This window comes from Vulpes lagopus, chromosome 9, assembly GCF_018345385.1.
Source record: "Vulpes lagopus strain Blue_001 chromosome 9, ASM1834538v1, whole genome shotgun sequence".
NCBI classification, from domain to species: domain Eukaryota; kingdom Metazoa; phylum Chordata; class Mammalia; order Carnivora; family Canidae; genus Vulpes; species Vulpes lagopus.
Genome location: NC_054832.1, coordinates 79,727,587 through 79,752,449, shown reverse-complemented (window position 1 = coordinate 79,752,449; position 24,863 = coordinate 79,727,587). Strand labels below are relative to the sequence as shown.

Sequence of the window (24,863 nt, the reverse complement as noted above, 5' to 3'; positions counted from 1 at the left end):
CTGATCAAAACTCTTCAGAGTGTAGGGATAGAGGGAACATTCCTCGACATCTTAAAAGCCATCTACGAAAAGCCCACAGCAACTATCATTCTCAATGGGGAAACAGTGGGAGCCTTTCCCCTAAGATCAGGAATACGACAGGGATGTCCACTCTCACCACTGCTATTCGACATAGTATTAGAAGTCCTAGTCTCAGCAATCAGGCAACAAAAAGACATCAAAGGCATTCAAATTGGCAAGAAGAAGTCAAACTCTTTGCAGATGACATGATACTGTACATAGAAAACCCAAAAGACTCCACCCCAAGATTGCTAGAACTCATACAGCAATTCAGCAGTGTGGTAGGACACAAAGTCAATGCCCAGAAATCAGTGACATTTCTCTAACGAGAGTGAAAAAAGAGAAATTAAGGAGTCATTCCTGTTTACAATTGTACTCAAAAGCTAAGATAGCTAGGAATAAACCTAACCAAAGAGGTAAAGGATCTATACCCTAAAAACAACAGAACTCTTCTGAAAGAAATTGAGGAAAACACAAAGGAATAGAAAAATATTCCATGCTCATGTATCAGAAGAATATTGTGAAAATGTCTGTGCTACCCAGGGCAATCTACACATTCAGTGCAAGCCCTATCAAAATACCATGGACTTTCCTCAAAGAGTTGGAAAAAATAATATCAAGATTTGTGTGAAATCAGAAAAGACCCCCGAATAGCCAGGGGAATATTGAAAAAGAAAACCAGAGCTGGGGGCATCACAATGCCAGATTTCAGGTTGTACTACAAAGCTGTGGTCATCAAGACAGTGTGGTACTGGCACAAAAACAGACACATAGATCAATAGAACAGAATAGAGATCCGAGAAATCGGCCCTCAACTCTATGGTCAACTAATATTCGACAAAGCAGGAAAGATTATCCACTGGAAAAAGGACAGTCTCTTCAATAAATGGTGTTGGGAAAACTGGACATACATACAAAAAAGTGAAATTAGAACATCTCTTATACCACAACACAAACTCAAAATGGATGAAAGATCTAAATGTGAGACAAGATTCCATCAAAATCCTAGAGGAGAACACAGACAACACCCTTTTTGAACTTGGACACAGTAACTTCTTGCAAAATACATCTATGAAGGCAAGGAAACAAAAGCAAAAATGAACTATTAGGACTTAAGATAAAAAGATTCAGCACAGCAAAGAAACAGTGAACAAAACTAAAAGACAACCTACAGAATGGGAGAAGATATTTGCAAATGACGTATCAGATAAAGGGCTAGTTTCCAAGATCTATAAAGAACTAAACTCAACAGCAAAGAAACAAACAATCCAATCCTGAAATGGGCAAAAGACATGAAGAGAAATCTCACAGAGGAAGACATAGACATGGCCAAAAGGCACATGAGAAAATGCTCTGCATCACTTGCCATCAGGGAAATACAAATCAAAACCACAATGAGATCCCACCTCACACCAGTGAGAATGGGGAAAATTAACAAGGCAGGAAACCACAAATGTTGGAGAGGATGTGGAGAAAGGGTAGCCCTCTTACATGGTTGGTGGGAATGTGAATCGGTGCAGCCACTCTGGAAAACTGTGTGGAGGTTTCTCAAAGAGTTAAAAATAGACCTGCCCTATGACCCAGCAATTGCACTGCTGCAGATTTACCCCAAAGATACAGAGGCAGTGAAAAGCTGAGAGAAGTGCACCCCAATGTTCACAGCAGCAATGTCCACAATAGCCAAACTGTGGAAGGAGCCACGGTGTCCATCAAACGATGTTGGATAAAGATGTGGTCTATGTATACGATGGAATATTCCTCAGCCATTAGAAATGACAAATACCCACCATTTGCTTCGATGTGGATGGAACTCGAAGGTATTATACTGAGGGAAGTAAGTCAATTGGAGAAGGACAAACATTATATGGTCTCATTCATTTGGGGAATATAAAAAATAGTGAAAGGGATTATAAGGGAAAGGAGAGGAAATGAGTGGGAAAAATCAGGGTGACAAAACATGAGAGACTTCTAAATCTGGGAAACTAACAAGGGGTGGTGGAAGGGGAGGTGGGCGGAGGGATGGGGTGACTAGGTGATGGGCACTGCAGAGGGCACTTGACTGGATGAGCACTGGGTGTTATGCTATAGTTGGCAAATCAAACTCCAATAAAAACATATACATATAAATAAAATTCAACACACACACACACACACACACACACACACAAATTACAAATGCATTTACCTTTGAATTATGTTTCGGAATCCACTCTAAAGATATATTGGCAAAATACAAAATGACATATACACACAACTATTCACTGTTATTTTTTTGTAGTAAAAAATTGAGCCCAAAAGTCTATCAATAGGGCTGCTTCAAAATACTATGCTACTTCTTCACAATCAGTAAGTTATTTATATTATATAGTTATTCAAATTCAAAAGGATTGAGGAAGATTTTTGTATGGACATGGAGTGATCTGTAATAGATAGGAGGTAGAAAAAAACGCAGGTGAAAAGGAATAAGAGAGGGGACACAGACAGAAGAATGACTCTTAAATAAACCTCAGTTATGACTTTTTTTTAAAGATTTTATTTCTTTGACAGAGAAAGAGCAAGAGAGAGAGAGAGAGAGAGCGCATGTGCATGTGAACATACAAGCAGGGGGAGGAGCAACAGAGGGAGAGGGAGATGCAGACTCCCCATGAGCAGGGAGCCCAACGTGGGGCTCAATCCCAGGACCCTGGTATCATGACCTGAAGCGAAGGCAGACACACAACCAACTGGGCCACCCGAGCGAACTTACAGTTATGACTTTCAAATTATATAAATATTTTACATTTTCAAAAGAAAATTACATCGAAAGATAAAATATAAACAATTTTTAAAATTTCATAATTAACTGAAATAAGCATACCTAATTGGCATAATAACCATATACTGAAAAATACCAGGTGATTTTAGTATACAAACTTTTTGTATCCTTAGAGAGTATATTTTCAGTAAGGTTTAATTAAAATGAAAATTTTAAAATGCACAAACACGAAGTCTTGCTTGCATTCTGACAGACTGCATTAAATTTACATATCAACTTTACCTGGCATGTCAACAATACCCAATCTTCAAATTCATGAACATGGAATGTTTCTCCACTTATTTAAATCTTTAATTTTTAAATTAACGTTTAATGTTTAAATACTTAAGTTTTTAATTTTCTTCAGCAATGAGCTGTAATTTTTATTGTACAAGTCTTATACTTCTTTTGTTAAATTTATTCCTGTTTTTTTCCTTTCTGATGCTATTATGAATACAATTATATTCCTAATTATAGTTTTGAATGTTTTCTGCTCATTTACAGAAAGCAATGGATTTAACATTGATCCTATATCCTAAAATTTTTTATAATTGTTTATTAGTTCTAATAACTTTTTTGTAGATCTTTAGGATTTTCTACCTCGTGCTATTCATGAATAAAGACAGCTTTATGGGGCTCCTAGGTGGCTCAGCGGTTTAGCGCCTGCCTTCGGCATGATCCTGGGGTCCTGGGATCGAGTCCCACATCGGGCTCCCCGTGGGGAGCCTGCTTCTCCCTTTGCATGTGTTTCTGTGTCTCTCATAAATAAATAAAATATATATATGTATAAAAAAAAGACAGCTTTAAGGCACCTGGATGGCTCAGTCAGCTGAGCTTCCAACTCTTGATTTCAGTAGGTGATGGTCTCAGGGTCATGGGATTGAGCAGACAGTCGAGCGCTGTACTCAGCTCACAGTCTACTTGGGCTTTTCTTCCTCTCCCTCTACCTCATCCCCTATGAGTGCATGTGTTCTCTCTCTCTCTCTCTCTCTATCTCTCTCTCTCAAAAGAGTTTTACTCCTTTTTCCAATTTAGTTACCTTTTATTTCTTTCTCTTACCTGACTGCACTGGCTAGAACCTCAGTATCTTGTTGAATGAAAAGGGCGTACGCCCTTGCCTTGTTCCCAAACTTAGGAGAAAAACATTGTCTTTTTTTTTTTTTTTTAAGATTTTATTTATTTATTCATGAAAGACACAGAGAGAGGCAGAGCCACAGGCAGAGGAAGAAGCAGGCTTCATGCAGGGAGCCCGACGCGGGACTCAATCCTGGGTCTCCAGGATCAGGCCCTGGGATGAAGGCAGCGCTAAACCCCTGAGCCACCTGGGCTGCCCTGACATTCAGTCTTTTACTATTAAATATTTTGTTGGCTATTGGTTTTTCATATGTGACCTTTTGTCCTTTTTATCATGAATGGATGTTGTCAAAAATTTATATCTCCTGAAATGATAATGTGGTTTTGTCCTTTATTCTTTTAATATAGTATTTACTATTGATTCTTAGATATTAAACTAGTTTTGCATTCCTAGGGCAAATCCCAATTGGTTGTGTTTATATATATATGTATATATAAAATATATATTATATAAGTTATATATATTATATATCTATATTGTACATATTTATTATATTTATAAAAGGTAATATTTATATTATAGTTTATAATATTTATCTATTATACATATATCATATTGCTGGATTTTTTCATTTGTTTTTATTGAAGTTCGATTTGCCAACATATTGTATAACCCCCAGAGTTTTTAAATATGTTTTTGAATACTTTTGTGTCTGTATTTATGAAGGATATTGGTTTATATGTTTCTTGCAATGTTTCTGACTTTGTTAACAGTGTGATAATAGCCTCACAGGATGAGTTTGGAAGTACTCTTTTTCTCCTCTATTTTCTGAAGAAGTTATGAAATTAAATATATTTTATTATATATTATATATAATTATATATTAAATATACATATTAAATATACATAATATAAATTTATTAAATATACTCAGATTTTCTATTTCATCTTGAGTCAGTTTGGTAATTTGTGACTTTTTAGGAATTTGTCCCCTTTAAGTTGCTGAATTTGTTGGCATGATATCATTCATAATATTTTCCCATAATCTTTTTAACTTCTGAGAGGTCAGTGGTAATGTTTCCTCCTTAATTCCTAATTTTCATGAACTGTAATTTCTCTTTTATTCCTAGTTTTTCAAGTTAACAGTGTCAATTTCATCTACCTTTTCAAAGAACCAATTTTGGTTTCACTGACTTTTTCCCACCATTTTTCTAATTTCAATTTCATTACTTTTCAATCTAATCTTTATTATTCCCTTCCTTCTGTTTGTGTTTGTTTTCAGTTCAGTTTTATTTTTCTTGATTTTAAGGCAGAGGTTTATAATATCGATTCAGGAGATTTCTTATTTTCTAATATAGGTATTAAAAGATACAAATTCCTCTCAAAGTATTACTTTAGTTGCATCATGCATTTGGATTTTTCTTAGTTTATTCTGATCTAGATGCTCAGTTACAGTCTTATTCTGTAGATCTGAGCATGTTTGAAACTTTCACAGTAAGTCTTTTTTTCTCCACCAAGAAAAACAAAATAAAATTCAGTTGTAACAGTGGACTGCAACTGCCACTCAACTTTTTTTGGAACAGAGAGGATAATTTCCTACAGAAATAAAATATGTATGGTTCCCAGTGTCCCCGACTAGAACAGAATGACTTACTTTCTGGCAATCTTTTTGAAAGTAGATTGAAATAATTCTTCCATAACATGCTGCTGTTCTCGACAGAGAATTTCTGTCATCAACTGCAACAATACAGGACTTTGAGATAATTCCAAAGCATCTAGAAACTGGAGAAAAAAATAATAATTTTCCTGAGTTTTTATTTTTGCTTTGCTCTTACCAGTACTAACAAAACAAAATTAAAACATCTAACGTTCTCTACTCTCCCATTTTCCCTCTCTATGTTTTGTTCTACTTTCTAGGAAATATCCTCAATTTTATTGTCTGTTTTGTGAAGTTTTTGAAATTTTTGCTTTTACATATTTAATTTCCAAGAGCATTTATTTGTTCTATTCATGGATATCATACCTTCTCTCATCTCTGAAGTTACTCTTACAGTTTCTTTGATGTTCTCATCTCCCATCTCCCTTTGTTGATTCAGTTCCCTGATTTCCTTCTTCCTGTTAGTTTACATCTTCTTAGGTTGGAAGCTTTCTTCAAATGTTCAGTGACTATACTTATATTTACATTAGCACATTTACATTAAGAGAAAGTACCAAAGATCTATGTACAATCTTTGTGGATGCTATAACCAGTTAGGTAACAGACTGCTTGGGAACAGGATACTCAGAAGGTACCTATATGATGGTGTCACCCCATCAATGACCTGCTGATTGCAGAAACCTACCATTCAAGACAGGAGACTGGCAAGTTAAAAGCAGCATGTATCCTGACCACTGAGAGTGGTACCACCAAGCTCTTTCCCCAGGATCTACACTCAGCATCTCAGCATCAAGCTACCATAGCTTTGTGTCTGTAAACATCTGTGCTTTATCTCAATTTATTCTGTGTACCTGTTAGCAAGATGTGTCCCTTGGTATCAAAAGTGCCTAAGAAAGGTGCTTTTGAGTCTGGGAATGCTGAAAAAATTTCCATACAAATTAATGGTAACTGCTTCTTTGCTTTATGCCATTTTGGCTTACAAAAAGCCTATTTACAAAAAGTTCTACTTTTGGATAGCAGGGGAAACCTGTATATGTTGCTGAAAATAACAACAATCTAATATTATACAGGAGAAACCGTCTACCACCTGGTGTAAGCCACTGATACTTTAGAGACCTTTGTATATTAAATAACATTGGTGATAATCACTACATGTTTCTCAAATAACCACTATTTAAATTTTAGAAACTGAACCATATTGGTAATATTCTATTTCTTAACTCTTTTTGGCATTAATTTTCAAAATGTATACATTATGCATAGAATATTTCCCAGTATTTTTCTGAATAAAAGATTTCAATTTAAAATAGGAATAAATTCCAAAGGATTTAGATATGCATCTGCCTCCACAGCTACCCAGCTTTCAAAATGAATTGAACTTAATTCTTAAAAGTTGCAAAAATTCTCTGACTCTGAATATTTCACTTCTTTTCATGAAGAAATGTAACAGAAAAACAATGTTTTAATTTCACTTGGTATTACTAAAAACTAACCTTTTTCATGCAGTCTACATAATTACTGTACCGCAGAGTTCCCAGGGGAAATTCTTCAGACTTCATGGGGAAATTAGAAACAATAAGCTTTTCAAGAACATGCTCAAGGTCCTCAAGACTGCCTCCAGTAAGATTGGTGAAGAATGGAAGAAGAATTACAGCCTGACCCTGTGGGAGCAATGCAGACATATGAAACTGCACCAGTTGGGGCTTATAAGTCCCACAGGAAAAATAAAATACAGTTTTCTAAAGGCTTTGCAAATAATGCACTGTGTAGATTGAATGAATGACTTCAGAAGACTTTCCAGATTACACTGAAAGCCAACCCAAACACAATGCTGTATCTCGGCTTCTACTGTAGAGGCCAGTGGGCCAACTCAGGGCTATTAATGTGTAATTAAATAGGACACTGTATGATGATGCTGTGTGATTTTTCCTTCTACAAATACAGACTCTAGTAGAGATACACTGGATAAGTTAGGTGTCGAAGAGCATACTGAACAACCTATGGGATAATTTATAAATATTCCTTGCAGGATTAATACAGAACTTTATAACAAGTGTAAAAGAAACTAGGTGATATTTCCTATCTCCCTTGTGTGGCAAGAAAGTTCCCAAGCTCCCTCATACTGAGGAATGAGAAACTTGATTAACCACAGAACAGAAATTTTCAAAGAAATATTCTTATGATCTACTAAAAAGACGTCTTTCATTAAGGCTACGTTTTATTATAGCATAAAATCTAATTATTGTAAGATTTTAAAATTATAGTATTAAGTTCTTGACCTAAAAATTACCCAGATATATTTATTAATAGAAAAATGATTAATACTTTAAATTCTGTCATTCATGAATATAGCAATTCTCAAAAATGCCAATTTGAACTACACATATGCAAAGAGAAATACTAATTCTTCTAAGTATGGGAAATTCATTGTGATTATATTTATCTTTTAGAGAGACACAGAAAAGTATGAGCAGATTAGATAACATGATGCCAAACGTCTCCTTCAAGAGTGGGAATGGCTGCATAGTTGAAACAGACACACCCATAGACAGGTGGCTATTGAAGCTGAGTGACAGGCACATAGGGGTTATTCTCTGCTTTTGAATATGTTTGAAATTTTCCATGATAAAAAAGAGAAAGCATCGTAAGTATGTAAAAATATAAAGTGGTAAAATAATTGAGAACGTAATCTGAAAAAAAATCTTTTTCACCACTTACCATTAAATGTAAACCCAAGTTTGAATCAGCAAGTAGACTAGTATATGTTGTAAAGACTTCAGGGAATGCACTATGATTTGTATTAAAAGATACAGATGAATCGATCTAAAGGAGGGGAAGTAAAAACATGATACATCTCTATATTATGCTTCTAATGTCCTTTAACACATTTTCCAAGATTGTAATTCCAGAAATAATCTACATATTTGTTCTTGGGCTTCAACAATATTTTAACAATTCTTGTTCTGAAATATTTTAAATTGATCTGGTAGGACTTAAAAACACTAAAAAAGTAAAGTATAGGAAAGGATAATGAGTATAAGTGATAATAATGGAAAAAGTATAAAATGTAAGGTAATCAGCAACTTAGTAAAAATATTTACTGATCAAAACAATGAGTTCTTAAGAAATCTCCATTATATTTTTAAAGATAAAACTTACAGAGTCCAAAACAACTTCATTTTTAAGGTTCTCAAGATACCTGCAAAATTTTTGCCAATAAGGTCAGCACCGCCGTTTTACTTTCAGGAGTAGAATCCTTGGCCCACCATGAGTCCCACTTCTTCCAGTTGTGCAGAATTGTACTTGCAAGTTTCAGTCCTTGCTGTTTCTGGCTGGCTCGATCCCTGAAGCTCTGATCTAACATTCCATTCAAAATGGCACTCACCTGAAACAAGTGTATGGTACTTGAAAAATCCTCAATATCAAGACTGACAGATATATGACAAAATCTACTTTCAGTTTAAAGCTATTCTTGGAAAATAAAAATGCTATTTCTGTAATAGCTATTTCACAACTCCACAAATATTTTTAAAGATTTTATTTGACACAGGAAGAGCGCATGTGAGAGAGAGAGAGAGAGAGAGAGAGCGCACACACGCACATGCACACAAGCGGGGGTGGGGAGTGCAAAGGGACAGGAACAAGTAGACTCCCAGCTGAGCAAGGAGCCCAATGCCGAGCTCAATCCTAGGACCTCAGGATCATGACCTGAATCCAAGGCAGATGCTTAACCAAATGAGCTACTCAGGTGTCCCTCACAACTCCTCAAATTTGAGAAGAGCAACTTAACATCTAAATTTGCCCACAAAAGCATAAAGTGGTCTCTTTTATGAAATCGTATTTATCCTATTTCTTGTTTCCTTAGTTGGGGGCATTCTCAGTAAGAGGAAGAATCAACACTCCTCTGTTACACATACACATACACAGAAGCATATACATATGCTTGCACACACACATTTCCTGTCCTGCCACTTTTCCAACAGTTGACATCCTAACTTTGGTTAGATTAACATTCAATATTCTAATCATAATGACACAATCATTTTTACACAACATTTTGATCTCTCTTAAGTATTAACTTGCTTACTTTCTTTACTGCTTTCAATGTGCCTATCATTATTCATCATCAAACTCTCCTGAATCAATGAAATCTCCTCAAGACATCTACACATATCAGGAAGTCTATCAGCTCCATGTCAGTGGCAACATAGCTCCTACTCTGGAATGTCTGTGATCACTGCCCTCTGGGTGTCACTTCCAGGAGACTGGTCCCCTTCTCTGTGTTTGAGCCAACTTCCCAGATCCAACATCTTCCTCTTTCTTGGCTAAATGATTTGAGTGCAGAGGAGTAAGATTCCTTTGAGATCTGGCATATCTGAAACATCTGCATTCCACTCTCACACATGACTGATAGTCTGGCCAGATTCAGAACTCCAGGTTGGAATCTTCTTTGCTAAGTTGTGAAAGAAATTTGTCCTACAATCTTCCAGCGTCCACTGTGCAGTTGCAAAGACAAACAGCATCTGATTTCTTGATCCTTTTAAATGGAATCCACTTGTCTCTTGCAGAAACTTTAGAATCTTTTCTCAGGGCAGCCCCAGTGGTGCAGCGGTTTGGTGCCGCCTGCAGTCTGGGGTGTGATCCTGGAGACCTGGGATCGAGTCCCACATCAGGCTCCCTGCATGGAGCCTGCTTCTCCCTCTGCCTCTCTCTCTGTCTCTATGAATGGATAAATAAAATCTTTAAAAAAAAAAAAAAAGAATCTTTTCTCATGGTGAAGCCCCTGGGGCTCTGAATTTTCAAGAAATTTGCTCCATGTAGAGCTGCTTTCATACACTGTGCTGGATTTTCAATGACTCTTTCCCATCCATAAGCTTGAGGCCTTTGTTTCTGGGACATTCTCTTGAGAGCCTGTCTTCTCTCTGGAGCAGAGGTCCTGGTGCTGAATCTTATCAGTGGATCCCACGTCTCCTCATGTTTTTCTCTACTAGTTTCTGTTTGTTTTACTTTATTTTCTGTGAGAATTCCTAAGTTTATCTTTCAAACTCATTTCATTTTAATTTCTTATGCTCATGCTTAATTCCCAAAAACTCAAACTTTCCCAAAAACCCAAAACTCAACTTTCTAACAGTATTCTTTTCAGTAGCAATTTTTATTTCGTCAATACACTGACATCTCTCATCTCTCTGTGGTTCTTTTCTCTTTATATTTCCATCTCACTGAATAGTCACTGTGTCAAATGGTTTTTTAATCTGCCTCTCTCTTTTAGAATCCATTTCCTCAATGCCTGGTGCTCCCTGGCTGTTGGCACACATTGAGGAACTGACTAAAATGACTGTGCAACAGGCAAGGCTCACTGGTAATGAGGATCAGTGTAGGTTGGTTGGGTAGTGATAACACTTAATCATTATTTTCCCTTAGACTTGTCAAAATATTCTGATATCCTGCCTGAGGGTATATATCTAATTGACCATATTCTGGGAGCCACACTGAGGGAAGAGAACTAAACGCCTCAAAGTTTCAGAATTCAGAGAGGCTTTCATTTAACTTCCTTCTTTCTTTTTTTTTTAAGATTTTACTTATTTATTGATGAGAGAGAGAGAGAGAGAGAGAGGCAGAGGGAGAAGCAGGCTCCATGCAGGGAGCCCGACAAGGGACTCAATCCCAGGTCTCCAGGATCACAACCCGGGCCGAAGGCGGCTCTAAACTGCTGGGCCACTGGGGCTGCCCTAACTTCCTTATTTCAAGAAGGTAATCCTACACCAAAAATATACAAAGGATCATAAAAGACCATTATGAACAATTATTCACCAACAAATTGGATAACCTAGAAGAAATGGATAAATACCTAAAGATAAACAACTTACCAGGATTGAATCTTGAGGAGATAATCTGAACAGACCAGTTAATAGTAAGGAGGCTGAATCAGTACTCAAAAACCTCTCAAAAAACTAAAGTCCATGACCAGACGGCTTCACTGGTGTATTCTACCAAACATGTAAGGAAGAACTAAGACCAATCCTCAAATTATGCTAAACACCTAAAAGACAAGTAAATACTTCCATACTCATTCTATGAAGCCAACAATTACCATGATACCAAAACCCAACAAGGAAACTATAAGAAAAGAAAATTACAGTAAACTATCCCTGATGAACACAGATACAAAACTCAACAACTCAACAAAATATCAGCAAATCAAATTCAACAATACATTAAAAGGATCACATACCATGATCAAGTGAGTTTTATTTCAGGGATGCCAGGAGGGTTCAACATCTGCACGTCAATTATTGTGACACACCACATTAACAAAATAATGGATAAAAATCATATGATCATCTTAATAGATGCAGAAAAAACAACTGTTAAAATTCAACAACGATTCATGATAAAAACTCAACAATTCAGGTACAGAGGGAACATACTTCAACATAATAAAAGCCATATATGATAAATGCACAGCTGACATCATTCTTGATAGTGAAAAACTGAAAGCTGTGTTCCCTACAATCAGAAACAAGGATGTCTACTCTTAGTACTTTTATTCACCATGGTATTAAAAGTTCTAGCCATAGCTAGGACTAATCATAATCTGTCTAATCAGACAAGAAAAATACAAGGCAACAAAAACAGAAAGGAAGAAGTAACACTGTTTGCAGATGGTATGATTTTATATACAGGAAACCCTAAAGACTCCACCAAAAAAAAAAAAAAACCTGAAAACTAATCAACAAATTCAGTAAAGTTGCAGGATACGAAATCAAGATGTAAAACTAGGTGTGTTTCTATATACTAATAACCAACTATCAGAAAGCAAAATTAAGAAAATAATCAAATTGTACCAAAATTATATCAAAAAGAATAAAACACCTAGGAATAAATTTGTCCAAGGAGGTTAAAATGAAAGGAGGTATGATGAAAACTGAAAGACTCTGATGGAAAAAATTGAAGATGCAAATAAATGAAAGGATATTCCATGCTCATGGAATAGAATAATTAATATTGGTAAAATGTTGGTATTATCCAAAGCAATCTACAGATTCAGTACAATCCCTACCAAAATTCCAATGGCATTTTTCACAGAAATAGAACAAACAATCCTAAAATTTGTATGGAATCACAAAAGACCCTGAATAACCAAAGCAATCTTTAGAAAGAACAACATTGGAAACATTATGCTTCATGATTTCATATTATATCATGTCAAACTAATCAAAATAGTATAATATTCACATAAAAACAAATAGATCAATGGATAGAAAGCCCAGGAATAAACACAAGCAAGGAGGGCAGCCTGGTGGCTCAGCGGTTTAGCGCCACCTTCAGCCTAGGGCATGATCCTGTAGACCCAGGATCGAGTCCCACATCAGGCTCCCGGCATGGAGCCTGCTTCTCCCTCTGCCTGTGTCTCTGCTTCTCTCTCTCTCATGAATAAATAAATAAAATATTAAAAAAAAAAAACACATGCAAGGAGCCAAGAATATACAATGATGAAGGACAAATGAGCCAAAAATATACAATGGAGAAAGGATAGTCTCTTCAATAAATGGTAATGGGAAAATGGGATAACTACCTGTAAAAGAATGAAACTTGACACCTATTTTATGCCATACACAAAAACCAACTCAAAATGTGTTAAAGACTTGAACTTAAGACATGAAGCCATAAAATTCATTAAGGAATAGGCTCCTTAACATTGGTCTTAACAATTATTTTTTTGGATCTGACACCAAAAGCACAGGAAATAACAGCAAAAATAAACAAATACAACTACATCAAATTAAAAATCTTCTGCACATCAAAAGAAATCATCAACAAAATGAAAAGGCAACCTACAAAATGGTAGAAACTATAAACCATGTGTCTGATAAGGGGTTAATATCCAAAATATATGAAAGACTCAACAGCAAAAAATCAAACAATCTAATTTAAAAAGGGGCAGAGGAACTGAGTAAGACATTTTTCAGACAGTCAAAAGGTATGTGAAAAGGTGCTCAATTAGTGAAATCATCGGGAAAATGCAAATCAAAACCATAATGAGATACCATCTCATACCTGTAAGAAACTAGCATCAAAAACAAGTGTTGGGGGATCCCTGGGTGGCTCAGCGGTTTAGCACCTGCCTTCGGCATAGGGCATGATCCTGGAGTCCCAGGATCGAGTCCTGCATCGGGCTCCCTGCATGGAGCCTGCTTCTCCCTCTGCCTGTGTCTCTGCCTCTCTCTCTCTCTGTCTCTCATGAATAAATAAATAAAATCTTTAAAAAAGAAAAAGAAGAAGTAGTAGTAGTGTTGGTGAGGATGTGGAGAAAAGGGAACTCTTGTGCATTGTTGGTGTGAGTGCAAATTGGTACAGGCCTGTGGAATAAGTGTGGCAGTTCTCCAAAAATTAAAAACAGAAGTACCACATGGTCCAGCAATTCTACTTCTGGTATATATCTGAAGAAAAGGAAATAATTATCTAAAAAATGTATCTGCACCCCTATGTTCATTGCAACATTATATGCAATAGAAAGACATGGAAACAATTTGTGTCCATCAACAGATGAATGAATAAAGAAGATATGGTATATACATATACAATGAAATATTATTCAGAAGAAAATTTTGCCAATTGTCACAACATAGATTGGACTCTGACAACATTATGCTAAGTGAAATAGGTCCTACAGAGAAAGATAAACTGTATGAAAACACTTATATGTGGCATCTAAAGCCAAATTCACAGATACAGAGAGCAGACTGGTGCTTGCTAAAGGCCAGCCATAGGGAGTTCGACAAAATGAATCAAAGTAGTCAAAGGTACAACTTCCAATTATAAAATAATTCTGGACATGTAATGTACAATATGGTGACTAAATTTAAAATCTGTTTCATATATCTGAAAAGTGCTGGGACGCCTGGGTGGCTCAGTGGTTGAGTGTCTGCCTTAGGCTGAGGGTGAGATCCTAGAGTACCACATCGGGCTCCCTGCATGGAGCCTACTTTTCTCTCTGCCTGTGTCTCTGCCTCTCTCTCTCTCTCTCTCTCTGTGTCTCTCATGAATAAATAAAATCCTTTTTTTAAAAAAAAAAGTGAAGTATGTAAAATTTCTCATTGCAAGGAAAATATTTTATCTATTTAAGATGATGAGCATTAACTAAACATCCCAGTAATCATTCTGCAGGATTATCAACTTTGATTAAATCAAATCAGCATGTTGTACACCTAAAACTTATAAAATGCTATATGCCAATTACATCTTCATAAATTTAGAAAAAAGAAAAAGGATATTCATTCATGTGAATGATTATAAAATAAACAAAATCAATAGTTTTCTCATATACCACATCCTTATAAAGAAAATATAAAGTGGGGGAGCACCTGGTTGGCTCAGTCAGTTAAGCATCTGACTCGATTTCAGCTCAGATCATAATCTCAGGGTCATGATATTGAGACCATATCAGGTTCTGTGCTCAGCGGAGAGTTACCTCTCTCTATCTCCCCTTACCTCTCTCCTACTCATTTTCTCTCTCTCTCTCTCTCTCAAATAAATTTAAAAATCTTTGGGGAAAAAAAATATAAAGGGAAAATATTCCATTTACATTTAAAACTAAATAGTATCCAGTATCTAGAAATGTTAAGAAACATGTAGTAACTAGATGAATAAAATGATAACATTCTACATAATAGTATGACAAAGAAATTTGAGAATATGAATAAAGGTTTGAAATAATGGAGAGACGAACCTTAGAAAAACAGGCTTATTTTTTAAAAAGAGGTTAATTTGGTTAAATTTACTCTACACAGTGTATTATCATTCAAAATCCCTACATTTTGTGGGAAGGGTAATGAGGAACCTGACAAAACAATTCTAAATTTCACTTTCAAGAATATCCAAGTATCACTGGAAAAGTCTGAAAAACAAAAATACTAAGAAGGAATATTGCCTTACCAGATGATTAGTTGTACGTTAAAACTGCTGGAATTAAAACATCATGCTACTGGCTGAGAAACAGATGGTTAAGAAATTAAAATGTCCAACTTCAGATCCAAATATGTACAGGGATTTAGTATACAAGAAAGTGAGAATCTTGAATCAGTGAGGAGAATATGTATTAGTGAATAAACGTCCAGTAAGTAACCATTTGGGGAAAAAAAATGCCATTTCTCCAGTGCTCTTTGCATTATTTATATTTGTTAAAAAAAAAAAAAAAAAAAAGAACCTATGGGGGACACCTGGGTGGCTCAGAGGTTGAGCATCTGCCTTCAGCTCAGGGTGTGGTCCAGTGGATCGAGTCCCGCATAAGAAGAAAGAAGAAGAAAAAAGAAGAAAAAAGAAGAAAAGAAGAAGAAGAAGAAGAAGAAGAAAGAAGAAGAAGAAAGAAGAAAGAAGAAAGAAGAAAGAAGAAGAAGAAAAGAGAACGGAGAAGAGAAGGGAGAAGAGAAGAGAAGAGAAGAGAAGAGAAGAGAAGAGAAGAGAAGAGAGGAGAGGAGAGGAGAGGAGAGGAGAGGAGAGGAGAGGAGAGGAGGGGAGGGGAGGGGAGGGGAGGGGAGGGGAGGGGAGGGGAGGGGAGGGGAGGGGAGGGGAGAGGAAGGGAGAAGAGAGAAAAGAAAAGAAAAAAGAAAAAAAGAAAAGAAAAGAAAAGAAAAAAGAAAAGAAAGGAAAGGAGAAAAAAAGAAACAGAGAGAGAGAGAGAGAGAGAGAGAAAGAAAGAAAACCTATAGAAGTAACAGAAAAAAGATGGGAAGATTTTAAAGATAATTGGGTTGGAGAAGGCCTTTCTAAATATGACATGAAAGACGGGAATGACAGAAAAGAAAATTAATAAATTTAATAAATGCTTCTGTATAAAATAAACACTCCAAGTGAGACTGAAAGACAAATGGCCAGTAGGAAAAAGTACTTTTTGCATACATGACAGATGTCTACTATTCCTAATATACAAAAATCTGTTAAAAATTATTAAGAAGTTCTATCCCAATAGAATAATGGGCAAAATACAAAAATACAGCAACACACCAGAAACATTTTGGTTGTTCAAAAATACTAGTGGGAGACTAAAGTCAGCAGAGTACAAGAACTGACATTAAATTTGAAAGAGTAAAGTACAAAACAGAGTTCTCACTTGTGGAATAATAAAATGGTTTTGCATGGTATAAAGTATTTCAAACTTTACTTAATACTGGTGTTAAATACAGAACATGCCTCTAATCTTGACTAAAGATCTGAGAAAGAAAGAAAGAGAGAGAAGGGAGAGGGGAGGAGAGGGGAGGGGAGGGGGAAAGAAAAAGAAAATACCAAAAAAGTCTGCCTAGACTCCCTCAAGTCTGCCTAGAGTGCCCCGGTACAGAGATACTTATCCCTTGCAGAGATCTGGCTGCCCCCAGTATCCTCAAGCGCAAAAAGATCAGTCCCTTGAGGACAAGGTAAGGCCAGGTGACCAGGCAGGGGACAGCTAACATTTAAACAGTCCCCCTCTTTTCAGCCTCTCCTTTGCATTCTGCTCCCAGTACTCCATCAGCAGACACCAGAAGGTCTGGGTTCTGCAGCATGAAGCAACTGCCCATCTCCCCACTACTATGGTACACTGCAGTTTTCTTGGACTCTAAAGTCTGTTACAACTTCTCCTTTTGCTTTCTAGCTTCCAAAATGTCACTCGTCTCTCATCTTTTAACGTGTCCTTTTAGCATTGTGCTCTAAAAAACAAAATGAAACAAAAAAGCCCCATTTCTGTCATTTTACAGGGAACTGAGGATTAAGTAGAGGTAAATATGTATGGCTTTTCTTCATTACCTTCACCAGAAGTTTAAATAGCTTCAGAGATCAAAATGTTCTATTTCCTGGGTGTCACGAGTCTACTAAAAGTTCATTTCTAACTTTAAATCCAAATATCTAGTACAACCTGCTACAAAATACTCCCCCCCACAAAACAACAAGCACTTTTTGGAGTAAAAGCTTAAGTCAGTAGGAAATTATGCATTCTCCCTTAAATGGTCATTCCTAATAGTTCCAGTTCCTGACTGTCTATGGACTGGGTTAAATTTCAAACTTTTACAAGTGTAGCAAACCCAAGTCAACTATCTATTAAATACTGAGCTCCAAGGTTCAATGTGAGGGGGCAAAGTGGGCTACAGCAGGAGCATGCAGGAAATAACGACTCTATACCAATCTGTGAAAGGACCATGACTACAGAAAGCACACCGAGTGTGTAAGACTAGCTGATGGCTGGTGCAAAAAGAAAGGGGGCTCGGGTCTCATGATGGGCTTTTAAGCTCCAGCACCACTTCTTCACAAAAGTCAGTATATCCTGCATAGCCATGCCTTGTAATATTACGCCTAGAGATTCTGGGGGAGTGAGAGATTAGAAAAAATAATCAATGTTTCAATGTCCACTTAACATTACTAAATGTTCATTAAAGATGGGTTTTATTTCCTTTGATTTTGTCTTCAAACATTGGCAAGAGCTTTAAACCTTCCAAGAAGAGATCTTATTTTGTTTAGATATTTTTCAAGAATATGGCAATCTTTCTATATGCATTATATAAGAAAATACACTTCATTTAAGTAAATATTTCACAATGAACTCACAGTGTAGGTAATGTACTACATGAGGGGCAAGTTTTTCACTAACAAAAGCAGCGTCTCTAGCCCAATGAGTGGACTCTGATAGTAATTCTTGCTTCAAGTAAAATAAATAAAAATAAAAATTTCATTACCATTTTGGGATTATCCACAGATGATTTCATGAGCTTCAATACAGTCATATCTAGATTTCTCAACAATTCAGTGTTGATTATCTCCGAAAACAAGCTATAAAAATACTCTCCATGAGAGAAGCTGACCATGTTTCTCTGGGACTCTCCTGAGGCTGGCATAGACAACACTGCTGTGTCCAGGAGAAGATCCACAAGGTGCTCACACTGTGAAGAAGCAAGGAAAGGTACAATTTTACCTGTTAGAGAAGGACTCCTGGGAAGCTGCTAACTTTGGAATTAGAAAATCACACAGTAGAGAACTAAAGAGAACTCTAAAGAGAACTTGTATTTGAAAGCCTGGGTTCAAGTTTGAATTGTATACATTTCAATAAGCATGCATTTTCTAGGTTTCATTTCATGAAAGAAATCTTCCCTGACTCTCCCAAATATCCAGAAAATCTTCTTGTTGCTTTGAAGGGAGAGGCGAGTAAGGGTATTTTTTATTAATTTAAATATGTGATTTGTTTACATTAAGTGAATAAAGGGGCAAAGAAGATTCTGCTTTCTGCTACAGGAAAAGGGAAGATGGGTGAAAGCAATGAACACAAAAGACTGGCTAGCAGATCTCAGCTACTACAGAGACTGTTTGAGGCCACCCCTGCATGGTTCAAAAATCGATGAAGACATCTTTCTGGGGAGCCTGTGGAATTATCCTTCAAGGGTCCTCCCATATCAGCCATCTGAAGGTCACCAAGGACAGGGGAAGAGAAAGCCACTGTATCAGCTTTATATTCACAAAATGTTCTCTGCCTTATAAAGTCTTTTAAGAAACAAAATGGGATAGACAAAACCACAATTTAAGAAGAATACTGTTGGGATGTCTGGGTGGCTCAATCAGGGCGTGATCCTGGAGTCCCAAGATCGAGTCCCACATCGGGCTCCCTGTAAGGAGCCTGCTTTTCCCTCTGCCTGTGTCTCTGCCTCTCTCTGTGTGTCTCTTGTGAATAAATAAATAAAAATCTTACAAAAAAAAAAAAAAAGAATATTGTCCTATATATTTTTTATTAAAAAAAATTCTTTTAGAAAGGAAGTTAGATCATGTAAATCTATTAAAGTACTTGCTAAGAACTTACTAAATTCCAGCTAAATTCTTGCTTTTAGAAACACACTGCAAATGAGCTATATATTTATATCATTAGGATAGCATAGCATATAGCTGCTGTTCCTACCAGTCCTCCAAATGCAAAGGCCAACTCCAGAAGTCCATTGGCTAATCGCTTACAACTGGGGTCTAGCGAAGGAAAGTACTCTCGTTCATCTCCAGGTGCAATGCTTTTATAAACCAGGAAAAGAAGTTTTATGCCAACAGAATGACGCTGATCTGCAGACTAAAATAAAGTCAATGCTGAAACATTCAGCAATAAGATATTTTTAAAAAACACACAATTTCACACCTTTCATGAATAAAAAACAAATCCATGTTCATTAACACTGACTACCTAATTGTCAGGAAAATCTTCACTCAACTTCGCTTTCTATGCTATATTTTTTCATTTATATAGCCTACCCACAAAGGCACAATAGGAGCTCATCCCTAAAGTTCTTCAGAAGGCTGCTGGAAATATAAATGTCCTTTATTTTTTTTTATATTCATATTCTAAGTTAACACATGTCTGGTGCAAGTAATTCTCGAATTCCCATTTCAGCACATTCTATACATATAGGATATTTAAAACCTATATATATGTATATATAAATAATAGACTAATTAGCTTAATAAAGCCAAGAGAAATGTAAAAACAGATTGGCTGGTTACCTGAGACGGTAATACAACATGCAAAACACCAGCTCTGTGAAGCTGTTTACAAGCTGACACAACAGAAGCCAGTGTGGCCCTATCCACATAAGCATCAGGACCATACAGGTCAACGGCACAGAGCTCCTCAATGCTGCCAGGGAAGAAAAACAAAAAGAAATGAGATGAGTGCTCATCTCACCAAATGAGCAGGATACACTGAAAAACTGTGGGTTCTGTTATAAATGTGTTTCCTGACTCCTTGACATTCACATTCATTCCGTGATCCAGGAGAAAGGAAACATGGGTTAACACTGACCATAGGGCCTGTGGATCCAGCCGTGGAAATCAACACGAGGCTAAGTCACTGCAGAGGCTTGCATACTGTAAGGTGCAGGGAAGGCATGTGTTAAATAGATGATTTTCAAACTAATGAGATCCTCTGCGTCAAACACCCCACTGATGAGATCCACTACTTCAGGAAATGGGGCTATAGCATCCACACACATAGCTGCCAGAGTATGATGCAACCTTCAATTCCAACACAACACTGATCCCGAGCATGATCAGAATGCCCACCTCTGTACTGTTATTTTTTCCTTGAGGCACATCTCCAGGGCGTCTTTGTATGGGGACTTCCTTAGAGCTTTCATCAGGTTTACACAAACATCAGGAAGATGATTCATAACTAGGACATCACCAATGTTGAAGCCTATGCTCGACGGCTGACATAGGGTTTTCACCAAGAGTGTCATAAAGTTTTCGTTATTACATAAATCCTCCTCAAGGAGCTGTAAAAGATGATTTCAATAAAAACATATCCATTAGTCCACACTTAGATTTCACTAGTGTAAGGTCCATGAAGCTGGAGATTTTTGCCTGGCTAGGGCAAGGGTTGGCAACTTTCTCTGTAAAGGGTCAGGTAACAAATACCTTAGGGTGTGTGGGTCCCATAGTCTGTGCTGCAACTACTGAAATAACTGCCATCACAATGTGAAAGCAGCCATGGACAATACATGGACAAATGGGCTTGGATGAGTTCCAGTGAAACATTCTTTACAAAAGCAGGCAAGTGGGATGTGGCCTGTGGATCAGAGCCTTACACCCCTCGTTTAGGGACATACTGTATCTGGAGATAGAGTCAGACATATAGTAGACACTTAATACGTATTAAATGGATAGATGGACTGGACTTTGTTTATATAATAAACCTCACAGATACATTTACAAATATGCTAATGCATGTTTCCTAAGGCAAATGTTTCATCAATCATACCATAAAATGCAATGTTCAATAAGACATTTAGAAAAATTATTTTGTATTTTATTCACACAATAAGAATCTGAAGTATACTTTCAAGAACACATAACTCCTACAGCGATGGAAAGTTCTAAGAAAGCCAAAACCACTTTTAATAGGTACTGGAAAATATTTTTCCACTGCCAAGTACTGATCTCAAACTAACAGAGCAGTAGGAGTGACTTACCTTCCAGCCTTCTGGGGAGGTGTTGAGCAGCGTTGTGGTAAACTCCATAATCCGGACCACAATTGTGCATTTGCTGTAATTATATCTTTCTCCCTCTTGTGGGCTGGGTCTGTGACCTGCTGCCCCAGTGCCAAAGCACTTTTCTGCTGCTGTGATATCATGCATAGCAATGTTTTCTAAAAAGAAAGCCACCGCTTTCCAAAGTGAAGACTGTGTTTCAGTACCTAAAAAAATTATACTCAATTATTAACATTCTAACTTCCTTCTAACTCCACTATGATTAATGCAAAATTCCTTCTTTAAGTACAGGCATGATATACTTTTAGTCAAAATTCAAACTCAAAAAGCTTTAAAAAATATGCATGTCAATTTCTATCAAATGTTAAAAATGCTCATATGCTTCGATCTAGCACTGAAATTTTATAATAATGAAACAATGGCAGAATTCTAAAGATGTGCTTTATGGATGTTCATTTTTAGTAATTTTTAATGATGAAGAAACAAAAACAACTGAAATGTCCTTCAAAGGGGGCAACAGAGAAATTCTGGGAGTAGTCCTTTCATGGAAACAATCGCATCAACTCCTAAATGGATTTTTTCATAAAACGTGATCACATGTCTGTCTATAAATACGAAGGAGCTGGTCCTCCTGTCCCATCTCTACTCCTCTCATGATTAACCCAAACTTTCTCCTCTCCTCCGTCTTAACTGTAGTTTTATACCAGGGTGTAAAGACCTCCTAAACAAAGGGACAATTTTAAAAAGTGGTGTACAGAAAGAGTAAAGCTAATAACTAAGAAATGCTTTTATAAGTCTGAGGGTTTTCCTATTCTTTGTTTTCATAAAATTTGAGTTCATCAAATTGCCAACTTGACAGATCATTAAAAATAATTTTGATGACAGGTCACCATGTATTCAAAGAAATTAGAGAAAATATATTAAGAATTTCATTTTCAAACACCAAATATCCTCGAAATACAACAGACCACAGGTTGCATGAATCATTCCAATTATAGATATGTTAAATGAAGGAAAAAAATGAACATTTTAGCATTATTCAAATATGGCACTTGTTTATGTGAACAAGTTTTTTATTAAAATCTATACAAAACAATAGAATGCTAATCATATAATTTTACTTGTTATATATAATAATTTATCAAAATGCCTATTATATTTTTATTGCTTTAATAGTAATAAGCTTTAAATGCCCTAAACATAAATGCAATGATAGTGCAACACAGAAGAAACCTATAACATTCAGACCATTTTGATGCAAAAATGTAGAATTATGAGTAAAAACACAAGCATAAAAACGGAGAATACTTGGGATAAAAAAAGGGTATGGAATGGTAATAATTCAGGAACTTTGCAAAACTTCCAAGTAAAGAAATCATTTTAAGCCTGATAATGTTGAACAAAAAACCTCTACAGTATTTAGGCTCCAAAGAATACATTTTTTTAAGTAATGCTAACAATTTCACGTTCAAATGTCCACAAATCAGAAATTATAACTTGCTCAATCACTGAAAGCAACGAGGAATTCTTTGTCAAGTTTGAAAGAAGGCATATGGTTTTTAAAGTCCCCCACTGTTCACAAGGTAAATCAACATTTCAAAGACTGCTTAACTGTGACACATTTGGATAATTTAGTAATATATGCTCATTTAAATTAGCTCAAGGTATATAAACTGACATAAAAAGACATCCAATATGTTAAGTTTCTTTTTAAGAGTTTCTTTTTAAAAAGAAAATTACAGTAAAGCATGCAATAATCCCATTGTTAAAAAATTAAAATTAAAATACATATTATATGCATAGAAAAAGTTTAGAAAAGTAAACACTACACTGTTTTTGTATCTGTCACTAGCTAATGCAAGTAGGGGAGAAGGTTTTACCTATTTCCTATGCCTTTTTTCTTGTTGAAATTTTCAAAATGACATGAGATCTTTTAAAACAATGAATTTAAGGAACTATTTGCTAGTAAACAGCTACTATTGTTTTTAAAATATCAGAACTTACGTGACCTATCCTTCTGAGAATCCCATACTATAATCATGATGCATCCCATGCTAGAGAGTCAGATCTCAAAATAGTATAAAATCTATTTTCCCTTAAAGGGGAAAGGAGAGAAAATGAGTGGAAATATCAGAGAGGGTGACAGAACATGAGAGACTCCTAACTCTGGGAAACAAACAAGGGGTAGTGGAAGGGGAGAAGGGTGGTAGGGGTGGGGGTGACTGGGTTACGGGCACTGAGGGGGGCACTTGACGGGAAGAGCACTGGGTGTTATACTAGATGTTGGCAAATTGAACTCCAATAAAAAATATATACAAAAAAAAAATCTGTTTTCCCGAACCCCAGTGTGTGCATGTGCACTGCACACATTACATACTCCCCACTATGTCTGCCTCCAACTTCTTTAAACTAGAAGGAAGACAAGATAGCCTGGTTCTCTCTCCCCAGTTCCCGAAATACAGATTTCACCTCTGACAGAATTAGAGACTGGTAGTTCCTTTAGTCAGCCACCACCAGAATGGATGCTGTGTCTAAAGTGAAAATCAGGTAAATAACAGAATGTGTTTTAAGTGGTAAGTTGGATGTTCAGCCCGTAAGAGAGGATTTAGGGGAAACCCCCAAAGACCAAAAGAGCCTGCTCAGCGAACCTCAAAGCTCAGAGCAATGTAGCTCTCAGCTGTGGTCCTCTGCAGATACTATATTCTCAGAGAGACACACCTCCCAGGACCCATCTCCCATTTAGGTCACTAGAAGGATGGAATCTGCATCTCCTTCTTCCCAGCACAGGCTAAGGAGCACACAAAACACTCCACTCTACATTCTACCCTCTGTAAAAGAAAAAAAAAAAAAAAAAAAAACTATGATCATTATACTACAATAAAAATACTAAGGAACAGGACAACGTAAGAAAAATAAAGACATGCTACTCAGAAACATGCAATAAGATCAAAGAGCCTCATGAAAGGAAGAACTTTTATTTTATAAATACTTTTTAAAGGATTTATTTATTTATTTGAGAGGAAAAGGGGAGAGAAAGAGAGAGAGAGAGAGAGAACATGAGCAGGACAGGCAGAGAATGTGAAGCAGACTCACTGCTGAGCACAGAGCCTGATGTGGGTCTTGATTTCATGACCCCGAGGTCAGACCTGAGCCAAAACCAGGAGTCAGCAGCTTCACTGATTTTGTCACCCACCTGCCCTCAAAAACATTTTTTTAATGATTTTAATTTTTAAGTAATCTCTCTGCCCAATGTGAGGCTCAAACTTACAAGCCTGAGACCAAGAGTTGCATGCTCCG

The 24,863-nt window shown here is 36.5% G+C and overlaps 1 protein-coding gene across 4 annotated transcripts in view; it reads right to left on the bottom strand.

The window, feature by feature from the left end:
* The window catches only part of PRKDC (protein kinase, DNA-activated, catalytic subunit), a 206,530-nt gene that overhangs the window by 117,419 nt on the left and 64,248 nt on the right, over positions 1–24,863 (bottom strand). For 3 of the 4 annotated variants that reach the window (XM_041769223.1, XM_041769224.1, XM_041769226.1), the window contains 9 exons: positions 21,549–21,772; positions 20,641–20,852; positions 20,083–20,215; positions 19,496–19,654; positions 18,288–18,491; positions 8,786–8,971; positions 8,305–8,409; positions 7,080–7,247; positions 5,584–5,711 (listed from right to left, as the gene is read on the bottom strand). In XM_041769223.1, coding sequence (XP_041625157.1) covers positions 5,584–5,711; positions 7,080–7,247; positions 8,305–8,409; positions 8,786–8,971; positions 18,288–18,491; positions 19,496–19,654; positions 20,083–20,215; positions 20,641–20,852; positions 21,549–21,772 — 1,519 coding nt within the window. The remainder of the gene's footprint in view (positions 1–5,583; positions 5,712–7,079; positions 7,248–8,304; positions 8,410–8,785; positions 8,972–18,287; positions 18,492–19,495; positions 19,655–20,082; positions 20,216–20,640; positions 20,853–21,548; positions 21,773–24,863) is intronic. The other variant, XM_041769225.1, reaches the window with a different exon arrangement.